Genomic DNA, 27921 nt, shown 5'->3' on the forward strand with positions numbered 1-27921 from the left:
ACACCAGGTTCACCATTTGTGAAATTAATGTAATGTTGATGAAACGATTTGATAGACCCACTCCAGAACATGCGACTTTTACAAATTCAGTAACAACTCTGGCTCGCAATTCAATCTAAACTGAGAAGATTGAACAGAAGAAGATTTATCCATTTACATGGATGTGAAATCAGGGGATAGCGATAGCATCTTAATAGCAATAAGATATCTAGCTGACGAAACTGCTCACGAACCTGTCGACACCAGGTTCACCATTTGTGAAATTAATGTAATGTTGATGAAACGATTTGATAGACCCACTCCAGAACATGCGACTTTTACAAATTCAGTAACAACTCTGGCTCGCAATTCAATCTAAACTGAGAAGATTGAACAGAAGAAGATTTATCCATTTACATGGATGTGAAATCAGGGGATAGCGATAGCATCTTAATAGCAATAAGATATCTAGCTGACGAAACTGCTCACGAACCTGTCGACACCAGGTTCACCATTTGTGAAATTAATGTAATGTTGATGAAACGATTTGATAGACCCACTCCAGAACATGCGACTTTTACAAATTCAGTAACAACTCTGGCTCACAATTCAATCTAAACTGAGAAGATTGAACAGAAGAAGATTTATCCATTTACATGGATGTGAAATCAGGGGATAGCGATAGCATCTTAATAGCAATAAGATATCTAGCTGACGAAACTGCTCACGAACCTGTCGACACCAGGTTCACCATTTGTGAAATTAATGTAATGTTGATGAAACGATTTGATAGACCCACTCCAGAACATGCGACTTTTACAAATTCAGTAACAACTCTGGCTCGCAATTCAATCTAAACTGAGAAGATTGAACAGAAGAAGATTTATCCATTTACATGGATGTGAAATCAGGGGATAACGATAGCATCTTAATAGCAATAAGATATCTAGCTGACGAAACTGCTCACGAACCTGTCGACACCAGGTTCACCATTTGTGAAATTAATGTAATGTTGATGAAACGATTTGATAGACCCACTCCAGAACATGCGACTTTCACAAATTCAGTAACAACTCTGGCTCACAATTCAATCTAAACTGAGAAGATTGAACAGAAGAAGATTTATCCATTTACATGGATGTGAAATCAGGGGATAGCGATAGCATCTTAATAGCAATAAGATATCTAGCTGACGAAACTGCTCACGAACCTGTCGACACCAGGTTCACCATTTGTGAAATTAATGTAATGTTGATGAAACGATTTGATAGACCCACTCCAGAACATGCGACTTTTACAAATTCAGTAACAACTCTGGCTCACAATTCAATCTAAACTGAGAAGATTGAACAGAAGAAGATTTATCCATTTACATGGATGTGAAATCAGGGGATAGCGATAGCATCTTAATAGCAATAAGATATCTAGCTGACGAAACTGCTCACGAACCTGTCGACACCAGGTTCACCATTTGTGAAATTAATGTAATGTTGATGAAACGATTTGATAGACCCACTCCAGAACATGCGACTTTTACAAATTCAGTAACAACTCTGGCTCACAATTCAATCTAAACTGAGAAGATTGAACAGAAGAAGATTTATCCATTTACATGGATGTGAAATCAGGGGATAGCGATAGCATCTTAATAGCAATAAGATATCTAGCTGACGAAACTGCTCACGAACCTGTCGACACCAGGTTCACCATTTGTGAAATTAATGTAATGTTGATGAAACGATTTGATAGACCCACTCCAGAACATGCGACTTTTACAAATTCAGTAACAACTCTGGCTCGCAATTCAATCTAAACTGAGAAGATTGAACAGAAGAAGATTTATCCATTTACATGGATGTGAAATCAGGGGATAGCGATAGCATCTTAATAGCAATAAGATATCTAGCTGACGAAACTGCTCACGAACCTGTCGACACCAGGTTCACCATTTGTGAAATTAATGTAATGTTGATGAAACGATTTGATAGACCCACTCCAGAACATGCGACTTTTACAAATTCAGTAACAACTCTGGCTCGCAATTCAATCTAAACTGAGAAGATTGAACAGAAGAAGATTTATCCATTTACATGGATGTGAAATCAGGGGATAGCGATAGCATCTTAATAGCAATAAGATATCTAGCTGACGAAACTGCTCACGAACCTGTCGACACCAGGTTCACCATTTGTGAAATTAATGTAATGTTGATGAAACGATTTGATAGACCCACTCCAGAACATGCGACTTTTACAAATTCAGTAACAACTCTGGCTCACAATTCAATCTAAACTGAGAAGATTGAACAGAAGAAGATTTATCCATTTACATGGATGTGAAATCAGGGGATAGCGATAGCATCTTAATAGCAATAAGATATCTAGCTGACGAAACTGCTCACGAACCTGTCGACACCAGGTTCACCATTTGTGAAATTAATGTAATGTTGATGAAACGATTTGATAGACCCACTCCAGAACATGCGATCTTTACAAATTCAGTAACAACTCTGGCTCGCAATTCAATCTAAACTGAGAAGATTGAACAGAAGAAGATTTATCCATTTACATGGATGTGAAATCAGGGGATAGCGATAGCATCTTAATAGCAATAAGATATCTAGCTGACGAAACTGCTCACGAACCTGTCGACACCAGGTTCACCATTTGTGAAATTAATGTAATGTTGATGAAACGATTTGATAGACCCACTCCAGAACATGCGACTTTTACAAATTCAGTAACAACTCTGGCTCACAATTCAATCTAAACTGAGAAGATTGAACAGAAGAAGATTTATCCATTTACATGGATGTGAAATCAGGGGATAGCGATAGCATCTTAATAGCAATAAGATATCTAGCTGACGAAACTGCTCACGAACCTGTCGACACCAGGTTCACCATTTGTGAAATTAATGTAATGTTGATGAAACGATTTGATAGACCCACTCCAGAACATGCGACTTTTACAAATTCAGTAACAACTCTGGCTCACAATTCAATCTAAACTGAGAAGATTGAACAGAAGAAGATTTATCCATTTACATGGATGTGAAATCAGGGGATAACGATAGCATCTTAATAGCAATTAGATATCTAGCTGACGAAACTGCTCACGAACCTGTCGACACTAGGTTCACCATTTGTGAAATTAATGTAATTTTGATAAAATCATATATAAGACCCAACCCAGGATATACGTCGTTTTGAAATTCAGTTTCAACTCTGGCTCACTACATACAGTTTGAAATGTATCACTACGGACCAAGTTTGTTACATGCATTTATTTTTTATGGACTTGCCATAGAAAGACCAGAGAAGATTGATTTAATAGATGCGATTTCAGATTTAAATTCACATATTATCAATTATGATGACTGGCAGAGACGGAATATCCTTCAACGATTAGCCGTTAAGGATTTTTCATTCAGAACTGTGATTGAGAATTTGACTAAAAGAGGAATTTCCTTGAATAAGATCAAAAAGAATAATGCGACGCCTTTGGAATGAGCAGTCGTGCATAAAACTTCAGAAATGCTTTGCTTCTGAGTAATGGAGGAATCAGGATCTTCAATCATTAACAGAATATTGCACATGTACTTGAGAAACAAGAACATTCTATTAGACTATTAGAGATCCAGAGAATTATTATGAAAAAAACTGAGTTAAGTTATCATTTTACAGAAATTCGAGATATGGTAACAAGGGATTTAGAAAATTCATCCCTAGTTATCCGAATTTCGTTAAAAAGAATAATTTCTTAGCTCGATAACGTCAATTTGAAAATTGCATCTTTATTTCAAAACTTCGTCCAAAACAAGGAATGTGAACAGGCTTCACAAATTGTTTATTAAATAAATACGCCCTGAAGAAGTTACAAAATTATAAACTCAGGATGATGAGAGCTAGTGGATCAATTTAGTATATTTGCGCACATGTATACACAAATTCTTTAAAAAGATGTTATTCTTCAAATAGATGTTATGTTTTTATTATTTGAAATATAACTCATTTTTTCCTTATTCTTTTCTTTATTATTTGTACCGGGTTTTCCACCATAATTTGACCCCCCTTTTAACTTTGTTACTAGAAGAGGTACAAAAAAATGTTTTCTACAAAAGTTCACGAAATCGACTGTGTTTTTCGAGTGTTTTTTAAAATGATTTCACAAAACGAAATATATACAGAGTGGGCAACATATTCATAGCAACTCCATTTTTTCAAATGGAACACCCTGTATATTTTTCTATATTTGACTAGCTCTTTTTTCCCTGATTTCGAATATGTAACATATGTTTGGCCTATCTCTCTTATTCTGAGTACCACAGAGTTTCAAATTCTAAGATTCACCTGGCAAGCTAAGTAATTGTTTTCAATTGGAAGGCTGCGATATTCAAAATGCCCTTTTTTGAGTTATCTCGTTGGCTACGATATATAACATTCCTTTGTCATTGAATAAAACAATTCATCGAATATGCACTACACAGAAAAGGAAAAATTTGAAATATTTTCGCTTTATGTGGAGAACAATAAAATAAGAAAGCTACAATGGAGAGAGTATATGGAGTTGCATCCAAATGATCCAATTCCAATTTATAGTGAAAAACGTATGTCATATCGTTCCCAACGAGATAACTCAAAAGGGGCATTTTGAGTTATCGCAGCCTTCCACTTGAAAATTGATCACTTTTGCCAGGTGGTTCTTAGAATTTGAAACTCTGTGGTACTCAGAGTAAGAGAGAAAGGCCAAACATATGTTATATATTCGAAATCAGGAAAAAAAGAGCTAGTCAAATATAGAGAAATATACAGGGTTTTCTATTTGAAAAAATGAAGTTGCTACGAATATGTTGCCCACTCTATATATATTTCGTTTTGTGAAATCATTTTGAAAAACACTGGTAAATTTCGTGAAACTTTTGTACAAAATATTTTTTTGTTCCTCATCTAGTAACAAAGTTAAAGGGGGGGGTCAAATTATGGTGAAAAACCTGGTACATTGTATATGTATTCATGGCTATGAATCTAGTATATTATTTATTTTCTCTGCATTTTTATATTTGAATGGTAATGGTAAAGTGACCTAAAATCAGTGAATGTTATCAATATTGTCAATGGATTTTCGAAAATGAATTATTGCTTTCGCAATGCTAATTCGGTTGTCATCATTTAAAACATAAATCATCAATTTCATCACAATAAAAAGAGCTTGATTTCGAAACATAAATGGTTTTTCCTTAACAACTTGAATACCAAAAAATATATCAAAATCACCATTAAGGCATTGTCATGACTAGGCTTTGGATAATTATGCATTGAAAAAGTGCAAAATGTTCATGCAAATATGCATCGAAACTATTAGAAATATACATTTGAATAAACATTAAACAATCATTTATTTGATTAAAATGCAATCACTACTGCGCCACTTGGGACACAGATTATCTAACCAATCTCTACCCGTTATTGGTGTAAATTTCACCAAACATTGAATTATTAGCAATGGCAACATGGTACAATCTTTGTTGTATTGAACTTTCCTAAGACTGTTACGGATTGACCTGTTACAACACTTAAATCTATATTTACAGGCAATATGGAAGCTTTTGGAAACATTTCCTTAAATTGCACCTCTGAAATAACTGATCTAGCAGCTTCACTATCAATTTCTATTAACAAAAACTTCCCATTTGCCGGCATACCTACTTTTTCAGATAAATTCAATCTATTGCATGACAAATGTGCTGAAAATTTCTCTTCTCCCTGATAATTTTCCTCTTGCGACTGTTCTTCCACATTTTCCACCTTGCCTTTATTCTTGCAGACATTTGAAGTATGGCCCTTTTTTTGACAGGAAAAACAAGTCCATTAAACATCAGGAGAGGCTGCAGGGTTGTACTTTTCTCCACAACTGAAACATGGTTTTAACTTTGACGTTGTTGCCTCACTGCTTTCTCCATGTTTAGTTGACTTCTTGTATTTTATTTATTCCACTTTCTGGCTGGAATGTTTTTACTTGGGACTCAGCCATTTCACTACTTATTGCTATAGTCACTGCTTTTTCAATTGTTAATTTCTTCTCTGAAAGTGAACGTTTTTGGATAGGTAGAGCATTTCTTAAGAATTCGCCTAAATTTCATGAGCGTGCCATTTCTTTCAGCTCTACTGCATACTACGCTACTGACTGATTTGCTTTCTGCACACAATTGTTGAAATTGAATGTTTCTGCGAGTTCTCTGCATTGAAATGATTTTTCAGTAGTTCAGTTACTACTGCAAAAGTGACGTCTTCCGACTTTTTAGGTGAAACTTGACTTTTCATGACACCATATAATTCTGGACCTCTCAAAGTAATCAGCATGGACAACTTGATCTGTTCATCGGTATTATTTACTTTGAATAAATGATCCAATATCCATGTATGATGTGAAATCATTTTTATTCCTAGTATTGAATTGTTCGATGGTTCTTATTAATGTCATTGTGAGAAAACCACAGGAAAACGACTCACTGGCTTTCAACAAAATGTCCGACTCTGAACAAGACGATGACGAACTTTCGTTTATACATAAACAACGCTTAAACACAATAAACCAACTTGTCGCCAATAATATGTATTTGACTGGCTTGCAAATAATACACTGTGGATTCTTTAAATTGTCTTTAAGTAATTTTAATCAGCTTTGAATAATATATCAACGTAATACAAGACTCTTTCTTTTTATAATGGAATGTTCTTATCATTTTTACTTTTTACTGACAGACCGTTCTAACATTATGCGATATACGCATGACTCTGTCAGTGGCGTGTACATAATTAATAATTATTCATTCATACACATTCAAAGTACTATACTTTCAACTTTGGGCAGTGTAATTCTTTAAAGGTTATATTGGTGAATTTACAGTAAATTGTTTTTTTAATTTTTCAATATAAAACTACACTTTGGCTGTTACTAATAAATTCTAAATTATAATAAGTTTTCGCCTAGTTTTTCCTAAAATATTTTCGAATTTTAAGAAACATAGGTATTTCAGTTAAATTCAAATTTCCTGATTTTTTCAAATATTTTGGAAGAATTGATATTCAGTATTTTTCTCGTCTAAAAACGACATTTTATTTTTCGACTTACTGAACCTATCCAAAACATTTTCAACAATTTGTATGCTTTCTGAAGAGAGCTCCTTGGTTGCCAATTTCAAAATAACCTTGGCAATACAAATAAAATTGAATTTATGTTCGCTTTTGAAAATCCGACAACTAACGAACAAGCTGAAACAAGTCTGAAAACCAATTGTTGCTCAGGTAAATTATCTTCACCAGATGTTAATGCAAGGATTTGGGTTGAATGCGCTTTCTCCGAATACTCAAATCCATTTTTGTTGGGTTTGGGTAGGAAATAAGTCATAAAAGATCATAAAAGCTGTTAGGGATTTGCAAAATATATTTTATAAATACCTACGGTTATATTGGATTTGTTTATGTTTATAAACAAATTTTTCTTGAAAATATGCTGGTAAAACACGAAATTTTCTCTTCAACTCAATGCCTCAAATATGCATTAGAATATGTAAGTATGCAAATCCCTAGTTATGACAAACTCTGTAGGCTAGCATTGAATTCCTTCTAAGTGGCCAGGGGCGGAGAAAATAGGGAAGCGATAGGTTATTTACCCATACAATGACAATATCTGATTATAGGTGAAAACCTGTCATAAATGGTAATTTAATATTTGCAATATGCAGGCATAAATAAAAATTTAGAAATGGTGAGTTTGCTCCTGAGAATTGGAGCAACCTGGAATTCTTATCATTGCCAGAATATTGCACGTTGCGTTTGTTTTTGCGAAATGGAGAAACCAGCGTTTTTAAAAACTCATCAGAATATTGCACGTTTTGCACTCGTGAGGGGTAGGAAATTTTGTTTAGTTAGGAAAATTCAAAGAAGAGAAATGGACGATTATATTACGAATTCTATCACTATAGATGGTATTAGTTTTTTTTTGAATGATTTAGAATCCTTGAAGCAGAATATTGTAAATACTAATGTGTCGCTGTACGACATTCTCTTCGAACCGTTGGAAAATGTGGTAAAGTGCTTGAGAAAATTGAAAGTTCTATCAGGGAAAAATCTGAGTTCAATTATAATCTTGCAAAAAATCGGGAAAATGCTTTAGTCAAAAGGATATTGAAGATTCATCTTCAGTTACGTTCAAAAATATTTCAAAGTTACCTTGAGAAATAATTAGGTATTTCTCATCTCGATAACGACAATTTGAAAAAGTTTCTCTACACTACGAAACTTCAAAATATGTGAACAGGAATTACAAAGTTGTTCATTGAAGAACTGAACGATCTGAAGAAGCACAAAAATATGAACATATTCGTGGATTAATTTGTAATATGTGTGAGCATGTTGAAACAAATTCTTTAGATAAATTTTTTCTTTTTCTATTATTTGGTATATAACTCATTTGTTTCAGTAAATTTTGTTTTAAGTACAGGGTGGGCCAAATTGAAAACTTTTGTAGAAGAGGTCTCATTTCTTTACTAGATAGACAAAAACTGATGTTGGAGTCCAAGGTTAAATTTTCATCAGAAACCGCCACTTCATAACTATCACCGTTATATAATTACCGGGTGTTTCTTAAAAATGGTCATTTTCGAAATATTGCTGTAACTTTTTTTTTGTTGAAAATTTTTTCATTTCCGTAAAAACATTCTTGTGACTGTGCGTTGGTGAATATGAAATAATAAAAAAATTGTTTGCTGATAAGTTCGATTCAAACAGTTTATACTATGAGAAAAACCTGTAGTCTTTTCAAAAACCATAAAATTCACATTTAAAGATAAGTATTATCGTCTAAGCGCATTGGTCACCTTTTCTGAATATTCTTTGCTAAATTGATGTGTTCTATAGAAGCACTTTATTTATGATTTTGTATGACATTTTGATGCCTTCAACGAGTGCCGGACAACTAGGAATAACAAAAATATAAGGGTCTCGCTCTTTTAATTCTTGGAATTGGTAAGCCTTATCAGTAAATAAATGTAGTAGAGATGGAAGTAAGGACTAATGAGTAAGAGCACAAGGTATTTAAAAATTAAAGACTACCTATGGGTAACGAATCATTCTAGTTGAGAGTTAGAGCCAACCTGCCTATCTATAAACCTTGGTAAAGACATTGAAGCTCAGTTTGAAAGCTGTTGCATTTGTCAAAATGTCGTCTTCTTCCTCCAGAAAATCGGTAAGAAATACACCTCCAAATTTACTTTTGTTTTCGGGTAGTATTTATTCAACCAACGTCTTTGAAACCATATTATTGAGTTCTTAGAGTAGAAAAATTCTAAACTGTAAAATCCAACAAACTTTTAATTCATCATATACAGGGTGTTCTGCAACTTATATTACAAACTTTGACAGATGATAGCTGCACTCATTCGAAATATTTTTTCCAGTGGACATGGGTTCGGTTTGTTTTAGTAGTTACAATGATTTGACAAAAAAAATATTCTTGTTGAAGTTAGAAATATGTTTGAATTTAATACATTGTATCAATCTTCGTCTACACTAAAAATTGTTCGATGTTGGTCAACAGATTTCATTTTCATTCAGAAAAAAATTAGTGTAAGTACAAATATCATCTTAGGTATCAAATGAAATGTATTAAAACTCGAGTATAATTTTTCTCTTCATTAGCTGGTGTAACGCTTTCGGCTTCATGTTGGACTTTTTTATAATTCTAGTGGTACCAGCCACGATCTCACAAATATAATCTGTCAAACTTTGTATAGAGCTTGAAGCACACTTTGCACAGTAGTATAGATTGGATTTCAACGTTGAAATTATTCAACAAGTCAGTATCAAATATAATGACATTTCTATCGAAATTTCGAAAATGAAACTCTCTTCAACTTTCTAGACCATAAAAATGATTTTCTGAATCACAGTCACTGAATTCCGTTATTTTTATCTATGTTCTGTTTGAAATTTTATACGAGTGAATAAATGAAATGTTTTCTATAGTCCTTGAAAAAAAAATTTTTTTTTCCATTTTTATTTTCTCTTAGTGTTTTTGATTTTCAACTTATGGGAATGATCATTTATCGACAACTTGAAATAATTATGAAACTTAGAGTACAATCCTGTGGCGGTGTCAGCATTTGAGAGGCTTCTGGTGAATATGTTATTGAAGAGCCATTGATTTGTTGAATAAGTTATAAAAATATAGAAGATTATTAAGATAGTTAATTATTATATGAATTGATTCATTCACACAAAAAAAAATGGAGTAATGATCATTTGCGCATTTTTCAGAAAAATGTAAATCTCGAGAGAAGAAAAAACCCTGAAAGAGAAGATAAAGAAATTTACAAGGGTGCTTATACAGGCGAAGCAGATAAAATCTTTAGTGCACTTAGACATTTAGTTGACGAGAGAAGTTTCAACATTACTGAAATTATAACACTTTTAAACGAACGTATTGACAACCCCAAAGCTCGAAAATCGAAATTGCTGTATTCAAACTCGACAAGATGTCTGAATCAGCTCATAAAGACTGAATTGCAGTACCACGGATCAGCTTTCTTAAAAGGGATCATTCTTTTTGGAACCGCCATCGAGAGACCAGAAAAAATTGAGCTGATCAATAAACTTTTAGATTTAGATTGCGATATTAACACTAGGGACTGTTTGGAACGAAATATCCTACACAGATTAGTACTTAAGGATTTCTCAGTTAGATTTCATCTCCAAGTCGCAGAGCTGTTGATTGAAAAGGGAATTGACATAAATGCGAGGAATGAGAATGCTGAGACGCCTTTGGAATATTCCATTGTGCATGAAAATTTGGAAATGCTGCGTTTGCTCCTGAAAAATGGAGCCACCAGGTTCTTTAATCCTTATAACAATATTGCACGATTTGCACTGGTGAAGGGTAAGATATCATGTCTTCATGCAATCATCAAATTTTATTTAGTAAGGAAAATTCAAGGGAAAGAAGTGGACGAAAATATAATGAATTTTATCACAACAGAGCAGATTAGCGAACATTACAATCTTTGTTTGAATGCTTTAGAATCTCTGAAGCAGAATATTTTAAAAACCGATGTGTCGCTGTACGATATTCTCTACAAACCGATGAAAATTGTGGTAAAGTACTTGAGAAACAAGGACGTTCTATCAGAGGTCCAGAAAATTAACATGGAAAGGTCTGACTTCAGTTACGATCTTGCAGAAATTCGAGATGAGGCTTTATTAAGAAGGGATCTTGAAGATTCTTCTCTAGTTATGTTAAAAAAACATTTAAAGTTACCTGAGTTATGTCTAGAAAAAATTATTTCTCATCTTGACAACGACAGTTTGAGAAATGTCACTGCACTCGAAACTTCGTCCAATACCAAGGAGGTATTACAAAGTTGTTCATTGACGAATTGTACACTATGAATAATTATTATTAACACAGGTTGATGACTGTTCGTGGATTTTTTTGATATATTTTCGCGCATGTTAATTTATTGTTTGAATATGATGTTATTTTTGTAATTGGGAATTTAACTTTTTTTTTGCGTTATTTCGTCTTCGTTAATTGTATATGCACATGATTATGAACCTTATAACTCTTTTGTTAAATTTTCTTTTCATTTTTATGTTTTAATGGTAAATTTGAAATAAGTAAATATTATACATGGTTTTCTAAAATAAATTGTTGTTTTTGCAATGCTATCTTGTGGTTGTTATTCAACACATTATTCATCAATATTATCGAAATACAAGGTGCAAAATTTCGAAACAAAAATATTTTTTCTTTTACATCTTGAATACTGAAAGATATATCGGAATTATTTTTTAGGCAGTCTTATGAAAGGCTTTAAATAAATATGCTGGATAGTGTTTGCTTTGTATTCGATAATGGTATACTCTATGTCGAAAAAAGGCAGTGGTGTAGATTTCCGATTTAAAAAGGATCATCGCATCCCTATATCTATGCCACTGGATAATGTTGGTCGGAGACACTCGCCTAATATGGAACATCACATTTTTAGACTGTATTACCTTGAGATCAAAGCAATGAATGTATTAATACTAGAGTTATAAGTAAAAAACTGATTTTTTTCCCAAACTTCAACACCCTGTATCTCTGGAACGATGCTTGTTAGGATATATGTTTATATAATCTTTTTTTAATAAAAAAACTTGTTCTATCCGATGCCAAAAGTTCTTTCATTCAATGAACATCGAAACAACGAATATATTCAATTTCAGAATCTTGATATTGATCAAGTTTTTATAATATCAATTGGGGTACCTATATGTATGTTAAGTAACAAAATTTCATTAAATCAATGAGAAGATATTTTGTGATTGCAAATTGATGATTGCCATTTCCTGTGATTTTTTTTAAGTATACTGCAACCATTTTTTTAAGTAATTTCTTCCTGAATTGAGATATCGCAATCATTGAAAAAATGTTTAGAATGGATGAGGCAACTTATGATCATTGTTTGCATTATCAGGTGTCAACAATTCACATTACAGGGCGTTCTATATTATCGATTTGTTTTCACATTTTTGTTCGCCCCTGTATATAACAAAAAACAAAGTAACTGAACGTGGTATCTGAACAGTAATGTTCCCGAGAAATCCTGCTAAAATTAAAAAAAAGAATTGCTCAAATCGGCAAAAGGGTACAAGAATAAATGAACTACAAACTTCATTGAGTTTTTGTCTGTCCCCGTAATTTTGCCGGTGCTTATAATTTTCTGTATGTATATGTGCTGTAATTCATCAAGTGAGTTATGACAATTACCGCAAGTTGAATACTATACTTTATCTACAAGTATATCAATAAATACTAAGAAAAAAATAAATACTTAGAATATAGACAGAAGGAACGGGAAATAAACATATGGGCTTGATCCCGAGTACAAGAGAGATGGATACTTAGTGTCACCAATCACAATCGAACTAGCTTCGGCTAGCTCGAATCCAGTACAGAGTACAAACATAGAACTCTATTGAAAAACCTTAATAGTTGCTTTTAAAAATGCATTGAAATATACCAAAAAACATTCCTTTTAAACGATGACTTAATGTTCTTACTACTACACCAATCTCCTTTATATTTTTTTCGGGCAAGTGATTCTGTATGGTAACATTAGCTGTTTGTCTTTTGGAAATGTATACCTATATAATATTTCATCTTCACTATCTGAGTTAAGCGTTTCAGCAAAACATTCACAATAATTACATATCAACTAAATTTGTAAACGTCAAAATTATTGAAGTGACATTCACTCGGCATTCCTCCCCTCAATAACAATAATGGAATGCTCCCTTTCGGCCAATCGAATTGAAGCAGGGAACTATAGAAGCACAGATCCATATCTTCCCATGATACAATGAAAAGAAGAGATATGATACGTAGCGGTTCCAAATTCGTCCGATCCGCGCAGCATGACGTCATCTTGTGAGTTATTCATGGCGCGCTTTAATATTAGCAAGTAGAAATTTGAAATATTAGTTGTTTGGAAGGTTTTTAAGTTACTAGTTGGATGTGATGAAAAATTATCGAACTCAAAATAAGTAAATGCAGGGTGTCCGTTTATATTTTTCACCTCTCCTATAACCTAGATGCCGCAAAAAAAATTGTGTCCCTCCTTGAAATGAGAATGTTCAATGGTTTCTCCTCTTGAACACTAAAGTATTGAACATTGGCGTAGCGTGGGAGGCCTTTGAGGCTTCAGCCTCCCTCTTATGGCACTCTGAAATATGTCTGAAAATTCGTATACAGGGCATTAAAATCAACATCAAACAAAACAAAATCGTATAAATATGCTCCAAAAACCTCCCCCCAAATAGAAGACCTGTCATATATTTGGATCAATTAAAAAAGTTTGATATATTACCCATTTAAGTTCTATTTTGGTTCTCTAGAAAACTATACATATCAAATACAAGAGTAAATTCAATTTGTTTTCAGTTTGATGTGTTCGCCTTCATCATTTCTTGTTGTATCGTTTATTGACCATCGTTGTCATTAATTTGTATTTGTGATATTGTTTTGACTGTGATTTTATTTAAGCCTTGAAAAAGAGTAAAATTTGCTCGAAACGTCGGCCAATCGAAAAGGATTGTTTACTGTCACCCAGCCCTACAAACCACTAACATTTTCGTCTATAGTAAATTCAACTTTTAGTAGATTAGGATGTAGGTGCAGAGTTCAAAATATAATCGCACGACAGTCTGTACCTACTGTGTTATATAAACAACAAAAATGTATCAAGTATCAGTATTTATCAAGATCTGAGTTTAAGTTTAGGTCTTGTAACTAAGGCGACAACAATAGTAACAAGGCTGAAAACAATCATTACCTAACAACTAGACTTAGACTAACCCTTGGTTAATCTTACTATTATATTGCAAATAAAACAATGTTAAAACTCAGTTCATATATTTATTTCATTATTTTTTTATATTTTCGTTTTCTAGAAATATCAACATTAAGCAAATCATGATTCAACTGCCTCATTCTAAAAAACATTCGAGAACGAAAAAACAATAATTTGGTCTTCTCTTCACACAACACATGAGAACTCATTTCCACTAATTTCTTCAAATAATTCTTGGAGATCAATAAACTGTCCTTATTTACAGATCTGAATATTTTCTCAAGTTCTTCCAACTGTATCATGAATTCTGAAGATGGCTTTGATAAGCCACCTTCACTCAAATGTGAAACCCAAGTATAGCTCGATGTTGAAGTTGTAGAGGTAGAGGTATCAAGATGTTTCATTTTATAGCAAATATAACCAGCCAGGTTTTCCAATCCATCATACTCAATATCACTCAGTTCAATATCAACTGAGTTAAGTGTTGTTGAGTCACTAGGCTCCTCAGGTTCTTTGTTGTCGTCAACCGCTGAAAAATAATGTCCACATAGATTAACTTCCTCAATAGGTAAATCAGGAGTATCGTCCTCCTCAACGTTGCCAAAACTTGAAAGAGAGCCCTCATTTCTACCGAGAATGTAGGACCTCAATCTGTATTTAAACTCAAGGGCATCTGGATGATCATGAAGCCCTCCCTTAGCCCTTATAACTCCAAAAAAGTTTTCCAAAACGTCTTGGTTTAGCCTGTATGTCAGAAGGTATTTTGTGGAAAATCTTGCCTTCAGATGCTCGAATAACAATCTCAAAGAGGTATTTGTCATAATTACACCTAAAACAAAGAAAACTAGAAAATTTGATCCTTATGTAAATCCAAAGTACTGATTATAAGTCATATAAAACTCTTATTGCCAAATTTTGACCTTCTTCTTTGTCGTAGGCATCAAATTTCTCCCAAATTACACTTTGAGCTACAACCCCTCTGAAAAACTGCAATATTCTTAAACAAAATTGACAGAGAATGAAAGCAATGTTAGATAACTCATCCATAAACACCCCTCTTTTTTTTCCTCCTCTAGCCACGTCACTTAGTTTATGTATGTTTATAGAAAGCTATAAAGAAAAACTTTATTACTGTACCTACCTTTTTGAAATGGAAGTAAAGTTCTTTTGCCCTTCACTCTCATGTTCTCCATAGTATGGTTCATTTTAGTGAGTATACTGTCTTGTGTTCTTAATGCAAGTCCATAAGCTTTGGTTGTATCTCTACTGTCACTTTTAGGAACTCGTACATTCAATATATCGAACCAATCATTCACCTTAAAAGGCATAGGAATAGCTTACTATTTTTTAAGAAGATGGAATTAAACAAATAATATAAATACCAGTTTGAAGAATTCTGCACATTCTACCCAGTTTGGTTGATTTATAGACCCCATTGTTCCACATCGAGAAATGGCCATTGATATTGTATGTGAAAATAACTTTGTGGCATGTTTTACTTTTTGACGGGCAGCTCCTTGTACATTTAAGGACTCTTTTGAAATTTTGTGTGTTATTCTCAAGTCAGAAGTGCTTGTGACTTCCAAGAGTTGTTCAATTGTGGTTTTATTTATTTCTTTCCCATTTACTATGAACCCATAGTCAACAAAGTGATTCCTTATTAACTTCATTAGATGGGGAACATCAGCAAATACAAAAACAGGTTCACCATTAGAAGGATTTGTGAAGCTAGTGTTATTATGTTTCAAATTCAGTTCACTATGAAGAGATCTATTTCCACCTCCCAGATCACTTACCATAGCCACAACTTGAAAACCTGCAAGTAATTATTTAATAAATTGTTTCATGAAAAATTAAATTATCCAAAAAAGCATATTAATTTACTAGAAATAATTAATTACCTGAGGATTCCACAAAGGTGATTATCTCAAATAATTTCTCTTTAGTAAGCTTGAAATCATAATCATAAAATATAGGCTGCTTCCAACTTTTGAAAAGTCCCCTTAACATTACTACTTGTGCATAGCTGTATGGCTTCAAAGTTTCATCCTTGACTTTGTCGTATAGGTAACATTTTCTAATTTTCATTTCATCAAATGATATAACACACACATTATCCAGAGTACTCATATCTGATAGCTTCATAATATTGAAAACACTTTTTAATATTCCAGGAGAAATTTGAATTTTTCTGAGCCAGCATCGAAGAGTGGATACTGCAGGGAAGGGATACCCTTTCTTCAAGAGCAATCTGTATGATCTGGGACCAGCAGAATATATTACAATAGCTTTTGAAATGTCTTCGACAGACCATCTTAGGCGAGCCTTTGATCCCTCTAGTTTTTTTAGTTGTTCCCTGCTAAATAGATTTCCAATAATATCTTGTTTATGTTCCAAAATTTTCAATTTTTCTTGAAGGCTAGCTATTATTCTGTCACGATCATCTACTTGTGTGTCAGTATTGACTCTAAAAAATAGTATTAAGAAGGAAAATTAAAACCAAACCAAGAATACTAGAACTTCAAACTACAGCGGCAAATTATGATGAAAATATGAAATATGTACCCTATTTCTCGAGTAGATACATCTACCTGAGCATCTACCAAATCCTCTTCTTCATTAATCGGATGATATTCACTTATACTAAAGTTAACGCTATCACCATCCAAAACATTCACTCTACAAGCAAAAAACACCTATTATTATTTATTGGATATTATACATGCAAGGGACAACTGAAATTGACCAGCAAGGGTTAGTTAATAGACATGCTAGGAGGATATTGTTTTTGCCAACAGCTTCAAATTAACGACTGTAAAAACCAATCCAAACCAAACCAAATTAGTATACAAATAACCCAATATCTATGTGCACTGCTAAATATTATACCTCAAATGAAAAATACCAACAAAATGATGTATATATGTATATCTAATGATAGGACATAATGTACAATCCCCAAAATAACTTACTCTTCCAAAACAGTTTTTATCAACTCCTTTCTTTCCTTTTCTCGTGCCCTATTCTTAATGCGTTCTTCCCTGAGAGATGCACTCTTTTCTTGAAGTTTTTCAGATTTGCTAAGTAGCGATAAGTTTTTTGATGGTATAGCGTCCTTTTTTAGGGGTCTATATTTTTTTGGCTTGTATCCAAGCAACTCGTGCTTCAGGTTTCGCTCATAATCCTCATCACAAAAATGTTTGGAGCAAATCCGAGCAGTTTTCAGGATAAATTTGTCTTCTCGTTTGCAAATATGTTTCCATTTAGCTTCCAATTCTTTGTCTTTTGGGAAGCTGAAGAACTTCGTATCAGGCGAAAATCCTTTCGCCTGATTGTCGACACCACATCCAAAGACAGCACACCTCATTTTCTTGAATTTATTCACTGAAAAATGGCTTCGAAAATGAAAAAACTATCAAAACCACACGTAAACTACGAATTATGTCCGGCCACAAAAATGTGTCGATTGTCGATGTGAGTAAACATTGCGCCGAACTCACAAGGTGACGTCACTTATTGGAATTAGACACGCCCACTGCTGCGCGATATCATATCTATCTTTTTTATTCTATCATGATATCTTCCGATTTATTATAGTGAGTAATAGTAGTGAGTAACTCACGCTGTTTGTTGATACTATTAATTGCTCAAAAACAGTTGAATAATTAATATATAATTCAATAGGAGTAGATAAACTCTTAGTACTCATCCAATTTATAATTATCGATTTTTTATGCATTTTACGAAAGAAAAAACTAGTTTCTTTATCATAAAAGATCAGCTATTCAACTTTACTAGTTTCCAAAATCCGTACCTACCTACTTATTTTCCACATAAACAAAGGTAGAAGTGAAAGATTTGAAGCTCAGTTAGTTCCTCAGTTCAAAATTTGTAGCATTCGTGACGTGTCAGCTCCTCTGCCCTAACAAAAGAGTCAAAATGTTCTTGTGTTCATCCTCCAGTCATTCAGTAAGTTTATTTATTATTTATTGTAGACAAAATTTTATGATCAGCTGTTATTTTATCATCTAGGAACATATACTTGTTTTCTAAATTAACGTGAAGAATTCAAACAATTCTCGAAGTGATTCTTCATCGAAAATTTAGAGGTTAGGTATGAACATGATAAAATTTTTGCTTCCGACTTTTTGTTCTCTAATGCCTGTGCAATCTGTAGAAAAGAAAAGAATTGAATAGTTTCTTTGATATCGCAGATTGAATATAACCATTCACCACTTTTTGATTCATTAATTTTATCACAAAGTTTTCTCACAGGAAATTTCTCTAATATATAGTTCAAATCATAGGTTGAATACAATTATTGAAATATAATTTTTTATAAGTTTTTTTCATCTGACTGTTTAATTTTCTCAAAATATTGAACCATACTCGGCATTTCATGAATTCAATCAAATAGATATTAGGTACCGGGTTTTTCACCATAATTTGACCCCCCCCCTTTAACTTTGTTACTAAAAGAGGTACAAAAAAATGTTTTCTACAAAAGTTTCACGTAATCGACTAGTGGTTTTTTAAAATTATTTCACAAAACGAAATATATACAGAGTGGGCTACATATTGATTGCAACTTCATTTTTTCAAATGGAATGCCCTGTATATTTTTCTATATTTGACTAGCCCTTTTTCTCCTGATTTTGAATATATAACATATGTTTGGCCTATATCTCTTATTCTGAGTACCACAGAGTTTCAAATTTTAAAAACCACCTGGCTTGCTCAGTAATCAGTTTTCAAGTGGTAGGCTGCGATAACTCAAAATGCCCTTTTTTGAGTTATCTCGTTGGCAATTTGACTATATGTCATATCGTTGCCAATGGGATAACCCAAAAAAAGGCATTTTGAGTTATCGTAGCCTACCACTTGAAAACTGATTACTGAGCATGCCAGGTGGTTCTTAAAATTTGAAACTCTGTGGTACTCAGAATAATAGAGATAGGTCAAACATATGTTATATATTTGAAATCAAGAGAAAAAGAGCTAAATAAATATAGAGAAATATACAGGGTGTTCCATTTGAAAAAATGAAGTCGCTATCAATATGTTACTCACTCTATATATATTCCGTTTTAAGACATCATTTTGAAAAACACTAGTCGATTACGTGAAACTTTTGTAGAAAACATTTTTTTGTACCTCTTTTGGTAACAAAGTTAAAGGGGGGTCAAATTATGGTGAAAAACCCGGTACAATTTGATGTGAAAATTGGTAGACTTATTCTAATGTCTTTATTGTAGTGTTATACTCTTCTCAGTAGAAATCAGTGATTAGAACATCAAAGTAATAATTTCGAAAAGAATAAAATAGCATAACAGATGATGCTTTGGCAGTGTTATAAAATTAGACCCTATAACATCGGAAGTTATGATTTATTCTGATAGTAGATATAAAACACTTGATCTTATTTTCCCTATTGGTTTTGATTTTCAACTTTTCAGTATCTTCATTTAGAAGCAATTAAGAATGTAACAAATTAATACCTTCAGATTTCAATAATAAAACCAGGGGCGGCATCAGCAATTATTTTTGAGAGTCCGCTGTTTTGTAGAATTCATTTCGAAAGTAAAAAATAATATAAATACAAAAATTTGTATATGTAAATTATTTCACTCGTTTGATTCATTCACAAAAACAGAAGAGTAATGATAATTTGTGGGATTTTCAGAAAAGATTTCAAAATGCAATTGCAACAGGGAAAAACCATACAGAAGAAGATGAGGCAATTTACTTGGATATATCCTCAAGGAACAAGGATAGAATTTTAAATACAATAATATATCTAGCTGATGAAACTTCAAGTACTCCTGTGGACACTCGTTTCACTATTTGTGAAATGAATGCAATGTTGATGAAACGATTTGACAGATCCACTCCTGAATACGAGACTTTTACAAATTCAGTAAAAACTCTGTCAGACTACGTACAGCTTCAAATGTATCACTACGGACCAAGTTTGTTATATGCATTTATTCTTTATGGACTTGTCATCGAAAGACCAGAGAAGATTGATTTAATAAATGCGATTTTAGATTTAAATTCACATATAATCAATTATGATGACTGGCAGAGACGGAATATCCTTCACCGATTAGTCCGATTAGATTTCTCATCTAGACCTTACCGACAAGTTGCAGAGTTGTTGATTAAAAGAGGAATTTATATGAATAGGACCAATAAGGATAATGAAACGCCTTTGGAATGTGCAGTCGTGCATAAAAATTTAGATATGCTGCTTCTGCTTCTGAGAAATGGAGGTCCAAGGATCTTCAATCATAATCAGAATATTGCACATTTTGCACTCGTGAATGGTAGGATATCATGTCTCCATGCCATCATCAAATTTTTTTTGGTTAGGAAAATTCAAGGAAAAGAAGTGGATGAAAATATTATGAATTTAATTACAACAGAGGAGATTAGCGAACATTACAAAATCTGTTTGGAGGATTTAGAATCCCTGAAGGCTAATATTGTAAATAGCAATGTGTCGGTGTACGATATTCTCTACAAACCTAAACAGAATGTGGTTAAGTACTTGAGAAACGAGAACATCATATTAGAGATCAAGAGAATTATTCTGAGAAAAACTGTGTTGAGTTATTTTTTTACAGAAATTCGGGATACGGCTTTAGTTAGAAGGGACCTTGAAGATTCATCTCTAATTACGTTAAAAAAAAAATTTAAGTTACCTGAGTCTTGCATAGAAAAAATTATTTCGTATCTCGATAACGACAATTTGAAAAATGTGTCTGCACTTTGAAATTTTGTTCAAACCAAGGAGGTATTACCAAGATTTTCTTCGAAGAATTCTCTATTATCAAAAATAAGGTATTCACTAGTTTTTGAAATCCGTACCTACCTACTTTTTTTCCACATAAATGCAGGTAGTGAAACATTTGAAGCTTTTGGATCTTGAAGTTTCAGCTCTAGTTATGTTGAAAAAACATTTCAAGTTACCTGAGTCTTGCCTAGAACAAATATTTCGTATCTCAATAACGACATTTTGAAAAATGTCTCTGCACTTCGAAATTTTGTCCAAACCAAAGAATGTGAACAGGCATTACAAAATTGTTCATTGAAGAATTGTACGATCTGAAGGATCTGGATGAATTTTATATATTTCCGAGCATGTTTATATAATTTTTTTAGATATACGTTTGTTTTTAATATTTGTTATTTAATTTATAGATTATTGTAATTTTTCCCTTTTTAATAAAATTTTATATGTCAACTTTTATAATCATTTCGCATACAGGATGATGTGATTTCTAATAAGAAATCAATTCTCCAAATATTATCTGGATATTTAAACAACTGAATGAATTACGAAAAAAATTCAAATTCGACTACAGTGCATTACTCTCATTTTTAAGAAAATTTTTATGTATACATGTGGCTAAATTCTTATTATTCACACAATTTATAATGATTGAATTTTGATGCATTTTACGAACGACAAAATATATTTCTCTATTATAAAAGATCAGCTGTTCAACTTTACTAGTTTTCAAAATCCGTACCTACCTACTTTTTCTTCACATAAATACAGGTAGAGAAACATTTGAAGCTCAGTTCCTCAGTTCAAAATTTGTAGCCTTCGTGACGTGTCTGCTTCCCCCCCTTAACAAAAGAGTCAAAATGTCTTTGTCTTCATCCTCCAGTCATTCAGTAAGTAAGCCAGCTGTCTATTTTTTTTTATTTTAGTCAGATTAATTTTTATGGGCAGTTGTTATTCAGAAAAATATACTTAGTTCCTTAATTGACGTGAAGAAATTGAACAATTCACTAAGTAATCCTTCGCCGAAAATTTAGAGGTTAGGTATGTACCTAATACAATTCTTGATTTCGACTTTCGAGCCTTTTGTTATCTAAAGCCTGTGCAATTTGTAGAAAAGAAAAGAATTGAATTTTTGCATTGATATCGCATATTAAATGTAACCATTCACCACTTTTTTTAATTCATAAATTTTATCACAAAGATTTCGCACAGTAAATTTCTTCAATATATAGATCAAATTTTTCACGTTGAATACAATTATTGAAATATAGTTTTTAATGAGCTTTTTTATCTGTTTAATTTTCTCAAAATATTAAACCATACGCGGCATTTTATGATTTCAATTGAAGAGATATTAGGTACAGTTTGATGTGAAAATTGGTAGACTTATTCTTCTGTCTTTATTGTAGTGTTATACTCTTCTCAGTAGAAATCAGTGATTAGAACAGCAAAGTAATAATTTCGAAAAGAATAAACTAGCATAACAGATGATGCTTGGGCAGTAGTATAATATTAGACCCTATAACATCGGAAGCTACACTCAGAGAAATCCATAATTTTTTTATCAATAAAGAACTTATTTGGAGGTTATTTATTCACAACTATTACAGCAGATTTATATTAAATATATTCATTGATAGTTAAATTATGCATTCAAAACAGTTTATAAATAGAAAATAAAATATTTTTTCACAAAGTATTTGATAATATTTAATATATTTCGGTTATAAATAATTTATAGGAGCTCACGTTATCTCCACAAATAACATAAATTCATTATCAACAAATTTTTAACTGGTAGTTAAAGAACATTTGCTATTTATGAATAAACTCTTACAAGAATTCAATAATTTATTCCATCAGAATATAGGATTTATTAATAATTAACAAACTAAAATAATTCTAGCGATCCAATCTGTGAAAAAGTTTGAGGACACATCCCTCAAAGAGAAGCGCATCTCCTTGAAGAATCTTTCGTTGAACTTTTCCTTTGATTTGAATTTCCTTTTTAAATATAAAATCTGTGTTTCTATGGGCTTATTGAACGCCGCCTATAGCACATCTGTCCTGAATTTTGGGTTTAGATCGTTTTGTACCTGCTTAGTTACTAGGGATGTTGGCAGAACAGTGGTTAGAGGGAACAGATGCGATTAAGATGACTAGGGTTGCAACCGGTATACCCTCAATATGAACTCTAAAAAATTACCTTGTTTGGCAAACGGTTCTTCTCAGACCCTAACAATCGGATAATAGAAACAACCAAAATAATTATCTAAGAAATACGTTAACCATTACTGAATTGAAATATTATTTTTATTACATATGAATAAGGTTTATTAATTATTACTCAATGATATATTAACCTCAACTATATTTATTTTCTTCAAATGGACATATTTCTTCAGCATTATTGATATAAGTTATGCGTAAATAAATGAAGTGTAATAATTAATGATGATTATTGGTAGGATTTCAAATAAATTATTTATTTCCATATTTATTAGTTTCAACTAATATTTGTTTGTCCAAATATCCAATTAATGATTTATGTTAATGTTTCTAAGGTTTAAAAGAATGATGGCTAGAATGAAACTTGAATCAGTAATTAAAACTATATTAAACAACTAAACCACTATATGGATGAGAATTGAAAAGAACCTTTTTGTCTTTAACCATCAATATCTCACCAATCAATGTTTGCAAAGAAAATTTAGGGGATATTTTGAAATCTTGAATGAATTCTCTACAAGAAGTAGCTATGGTATTTTCGGAAAAAATTCTCTTCGTTCTCCACATTGATTTGAAAAGTTGATAAAAAAAGGGCTTTTGAAGGCTTCTTGGATAATCAACCGCTGAATTGATAATATCGAAAAAACCATCAATGTTGAGTATGCGTTTTACAGTTCAATATCACCACAAAAATCCCCGAGAATTTCAATTCAATCCATGGAGCGGTTTTTTTGTTTCCCCTCATAATGAAAACATTTTTCATTATGAGATCTCTAAACTATAAACTTCAAGCTTCGAAAACCTTTTTTTCAAATTGAGATACGACCATCATCTTCAAAAATACAGCCATTTGAAAAACCGCTGAAAATTTCGAATTTTATTTTGATCCTTCAATTTATTCCACTAGTATATATTCTTTCATTAACCTTACATTACATGTCATAGACTAACTTCCGGTAGAATGGAAAAGTCACATACTACCAACATTAAATTGTTTCATTGTTACCAACAGTACATTAACAACTTTGTGGGATTTTCAGGTACCTGAAAATGTAGAGACAAGTAGCAAAGGATATCACAATTCAATCAAAACCGAAAAAAACCGTACAGAAGAAGAATTATTCATTCATTTGGCTTTGAAATCAGGGGATAAGGATAGAATCTTTGGTGCAATTAAATATCTAGCTGACAAAACTGCTCACGAACCTATCGTCAACAGGTTCACCATTTGTGAAATAAATGTAATATTGATGAAAAGATATATAAGACCCAGCCCTGTATATATGCCGTTTAGGAATTCAGTATCGATTCTGGATCGCTTCATGAAGTTTGAAATGAAATGGGGACTAAGTTCGTTATATGGGTTTCTTCTTTATGGAATTGCCCTGGAAAGACCAGAGATGATTGATCTGATCAGTGTGATTTTAGATTTAAACCCTTGGGTTATCCAACAAGTAGACTGGCGGAGACGGAATATCCTTCACCGATTAGCCCATAAGGATTTCTCATCAAGACCTTACCTACAAGTAGCAGAGCTGTTGATTGAAAGAGGAATCAAAATGGATGTGGGGAATGCGAATGGTGAAACGCCTATGGAAATTGCAATTGTACATGAAAATTTAGAAATGCTGCGTTTGCTTCTGAGAAATGGAGGAACCAGGGTCTACAATCATTATCTGAATATTGCACATTTTGCACTCGTGAATGATAGGAGATCATGTCTCCATGCCATCATCAAATTTTATTTAGTTAGAAAATTTCAAGGAAAAGTAGTGGACGATAATATTATGAATTTTATCACATCGGAGCAGCTTAGCGAACATTACAACCTTTGTTTGAAGGATTTAGAATCCCTAAAGAATAATATCATTGTCAATACAAATGTATCGCTGTACGATATTCTCTTTAAACCGAAAAAATATTTGGTGAAGTACTTAAGAAACAAGGACGTTTTATCAGGGATCTCGAAAATAATCATGGAAAAGTCAGAGTTCAGTTATGATCTTGAAGAAATTCAGGATACGGTTTTAATCAGAAGGGATCTTGAAGATTCAACTCTAATTATGTTTAAAAAACATTTCAAGTTACCTGAGTTTTGTCTAGAAAAAATTATTTCTCATCTTGACAACGACAGTTTGAGAAATGTCACTGCACTCGAAACTTCGTCCAAACCAAGGAGATATTACAAAGATTTTCATTGAAGAATTGTACAAAATTAGTCACCTGAGTCTTGCCTAGAAAAAATTATTTCGTATCTCAATAACGACAATTTGAAAAATGTCTCTGCACTTCGAAATTTTGTCCAAACAAAAGAATGTGAACAGGCATTACAAAATTGTTCATTGAAGAATTGTACGATCTGAATAATTTGAATGAATTTGATATATTTCCGAGCACGTTTATACAAATTTTTTAGATATACGTTTTTTTCTTAATATCTGTTATTTAATTCATATATTCCAGTAATTTCAAATTTGGCCCACCCTGTACATGTGCATGAACCTAATAACAGTTTTGTGTAATTTTCATTGCATTTTATGTTTGAATTATATAGTGATTCAAAAATTATTTTCGAAAATAAATTGTGGTTTCTGCAATGTTATTTCTGTTGTCTTTATTTTACACATTATTCATCAACATTACCACAAAACAAGAAATGTTTTTTTTTTAATATCTTGGAAACCAAACAATATAACAAAAAGACCTTTCAAGCATTGTTATATTTCTATAAGCTAGTATTGAATTTTTTTTTAAATAATCAGAGGTGGAGAATTTAGGGTGGCATTGGTTGTATTTACCTACATATATACTTGAAGTATAACTGATTATAACCTTCAGTATAGGACTGATTTCAATCTTGTGGTTTTCCAAGCTTTTCAATTCATGAGAAAAGGATTCTGATGAATATATCTGAAAGAAATCCTTAGCACTATTTTAATTATAATTGATAATTTGCGTTCAACGAGCGAAAATAAAGCTGCCAAAAAAATCCCCTCAGGCAACTACGATATATCAAAAATATATGGGCTCACTCTTTGGATTCTCGGAATTAGTAATTAGCATGAGTAAATACAGTAAAAGTAATGAGTGAATACACAAGGTAGTTACAGTTGACGTTGACTCGTTCCTCCCAAACAATTAGCATCAACCTTTCGTGACGTCACCCGGTATCCCCATTCGAGTTGAAAGGTACGAGCCAACCTATCTAGAAAGACCAAGATTTATAGATATAAACCTTGGTGAAGACATCGAAGCGCAGTTTGAAAGCTGTTACATTGGACAAAATGCTGTCTTCATTCTTTAGAAAATCGGTAAGTAACCCACTTCTACATTTTCAATTTTTTCAGATAGTCGTATTTATTTAATCAATTCCTTCAATCTTTTTCAAACATTTAGAATCCTCGTATATTATAGAGTTGAACCTTACAAACTCGTCAACATTGAGAATTTTTTGAGAATTGCGTCGATCCACAATGCAATTCTCAAAATTCTAATATCTAAAATTATTGAGTTATTCCAAAATATTCAATGAGTTCAACTTATAAATTTTACCCATACAGATTAATATAATTGTTTTTGATACCACTTTCTATATAATTAAAACGATTTTTTAAGTTAATTAATTAATAATTCATTATCTCAATTCAGGAGATCATTGAACCAAGTTGAGGAACTAACCGACATAGATGATTCATTGTATATGTATGTTTTTTTTATTTTTATTATTCTAAGACTGCATGTTTCCTTATTTTTCATCTGCTTTATCAACGGCGATGTACTATTATGATTTCTTTTTGTATTATTGCATACACCTGTAATTGGGCCTTGGCCTGTTGGATGTATTTATGAATAAATAAATAAATAAATAAATAACTAACTTCCTTTTTTCATCTATTTTCTGTTTGAAATTTTATACAAGTGAATCAATAAAATGTGTTCGATAGTCCTTGCCATACAACCTTTTTTTTTTTTTTGACATTATTATTTTCTCATATTGGTTTTGAATTTCATTCCTTGACTACGTTCATTTAGCGGAAACTCAGAATAATTATGAGAGTTGAAAAGTTCAATCCTTACCACATTATTTTCGCTACTGAAACCGAAGGCGACGTCAGCATTCGACTGCGGGTAATAGTATATTGTGCAACAAGTGGGGAAAGTCCAACTTTTCTCGCGAGTGTGGAAGTTTGTGGCACGAGCCTGAAAGGCGAGTGCCGCAAACATACGAGCGAGAAAAGGACTTTCTCCACATGTTGCACACTATACTTTTCCTACAACTGCACAAATTTCAATAATTCAAATAATGGACTTGATTCAAATCAAAATAGCCTTCATTGACAGTATGTGCTAATTTATTGCGTTTCCATAGAAACGACTCCAAAGCTAAATTACATTGGTCTACCAAGCGAGGTGTGGGCAAAGTGCCGTGAGAAATAATATTTCCCACAGTATGAGCAATACATACTTTAGAAATTGAGTAATCTATGAAGAATACGTTACTTTTCATAGCAGTTGTAGGAAAAAATATT

At 32.5% G+C, this 27921-nt stretch overlaps 1 protein-coding gene and 1 long non-coding RNA gene across 3 annotated transcripts in view; one reads left to right on the plus strand and one right to left on the minus strand.

Moving 5' to 3' along the window:
* Window positions 1-27921, minus strand: part of LOC123671672 — a 134088-nt gene that overhangs the window by 16350 nt on the left and 89817 nt on the right. The window lies entirely within an intron of this gene.
* Window positions 17988-26135, plus strand: LOC123671666. 2 transcript variants are annotated; one of them, XM_045605628.1, is made up of 2 exons: window positions 17988-18339; window positions 24433-26135. In XM_045605628.1, the coding sequence occupies exons 1-2, from the start codon at window positions 18310-18312 to the stop codon at window positions 25591-25593; spliced, it is 1191 nt and encodes a 396-aa protein (XP_045461584.1). In that variant the 5' UTR covers window positions 17988-18309; the 3' UTR covers window positions 25594-26135. The 2 variants fall into 2 exon arrangements, with proteins under 2 accessions (XP_045461584.1, XP_045461585.1); XM_045605629.1 differs by lacking the exon at window positions 24433-26135 and adding an exon at window positions 20054-21616.

This window comes from Harmonia axyridis, chromosome 1 (assembly GCF_914767665.1).
Source record: "Harmonia axyridis chromosome 1, icHarAxyr1.1, whole genome shotgun sequence".
In the NCBI taxonomy this organism is placed as follows: Eukaryota; Metazoa; Arthropoda; class Insecta; order Coleoptera; family Coccinellidae; genus Harmonia; species Harmonia axyridis.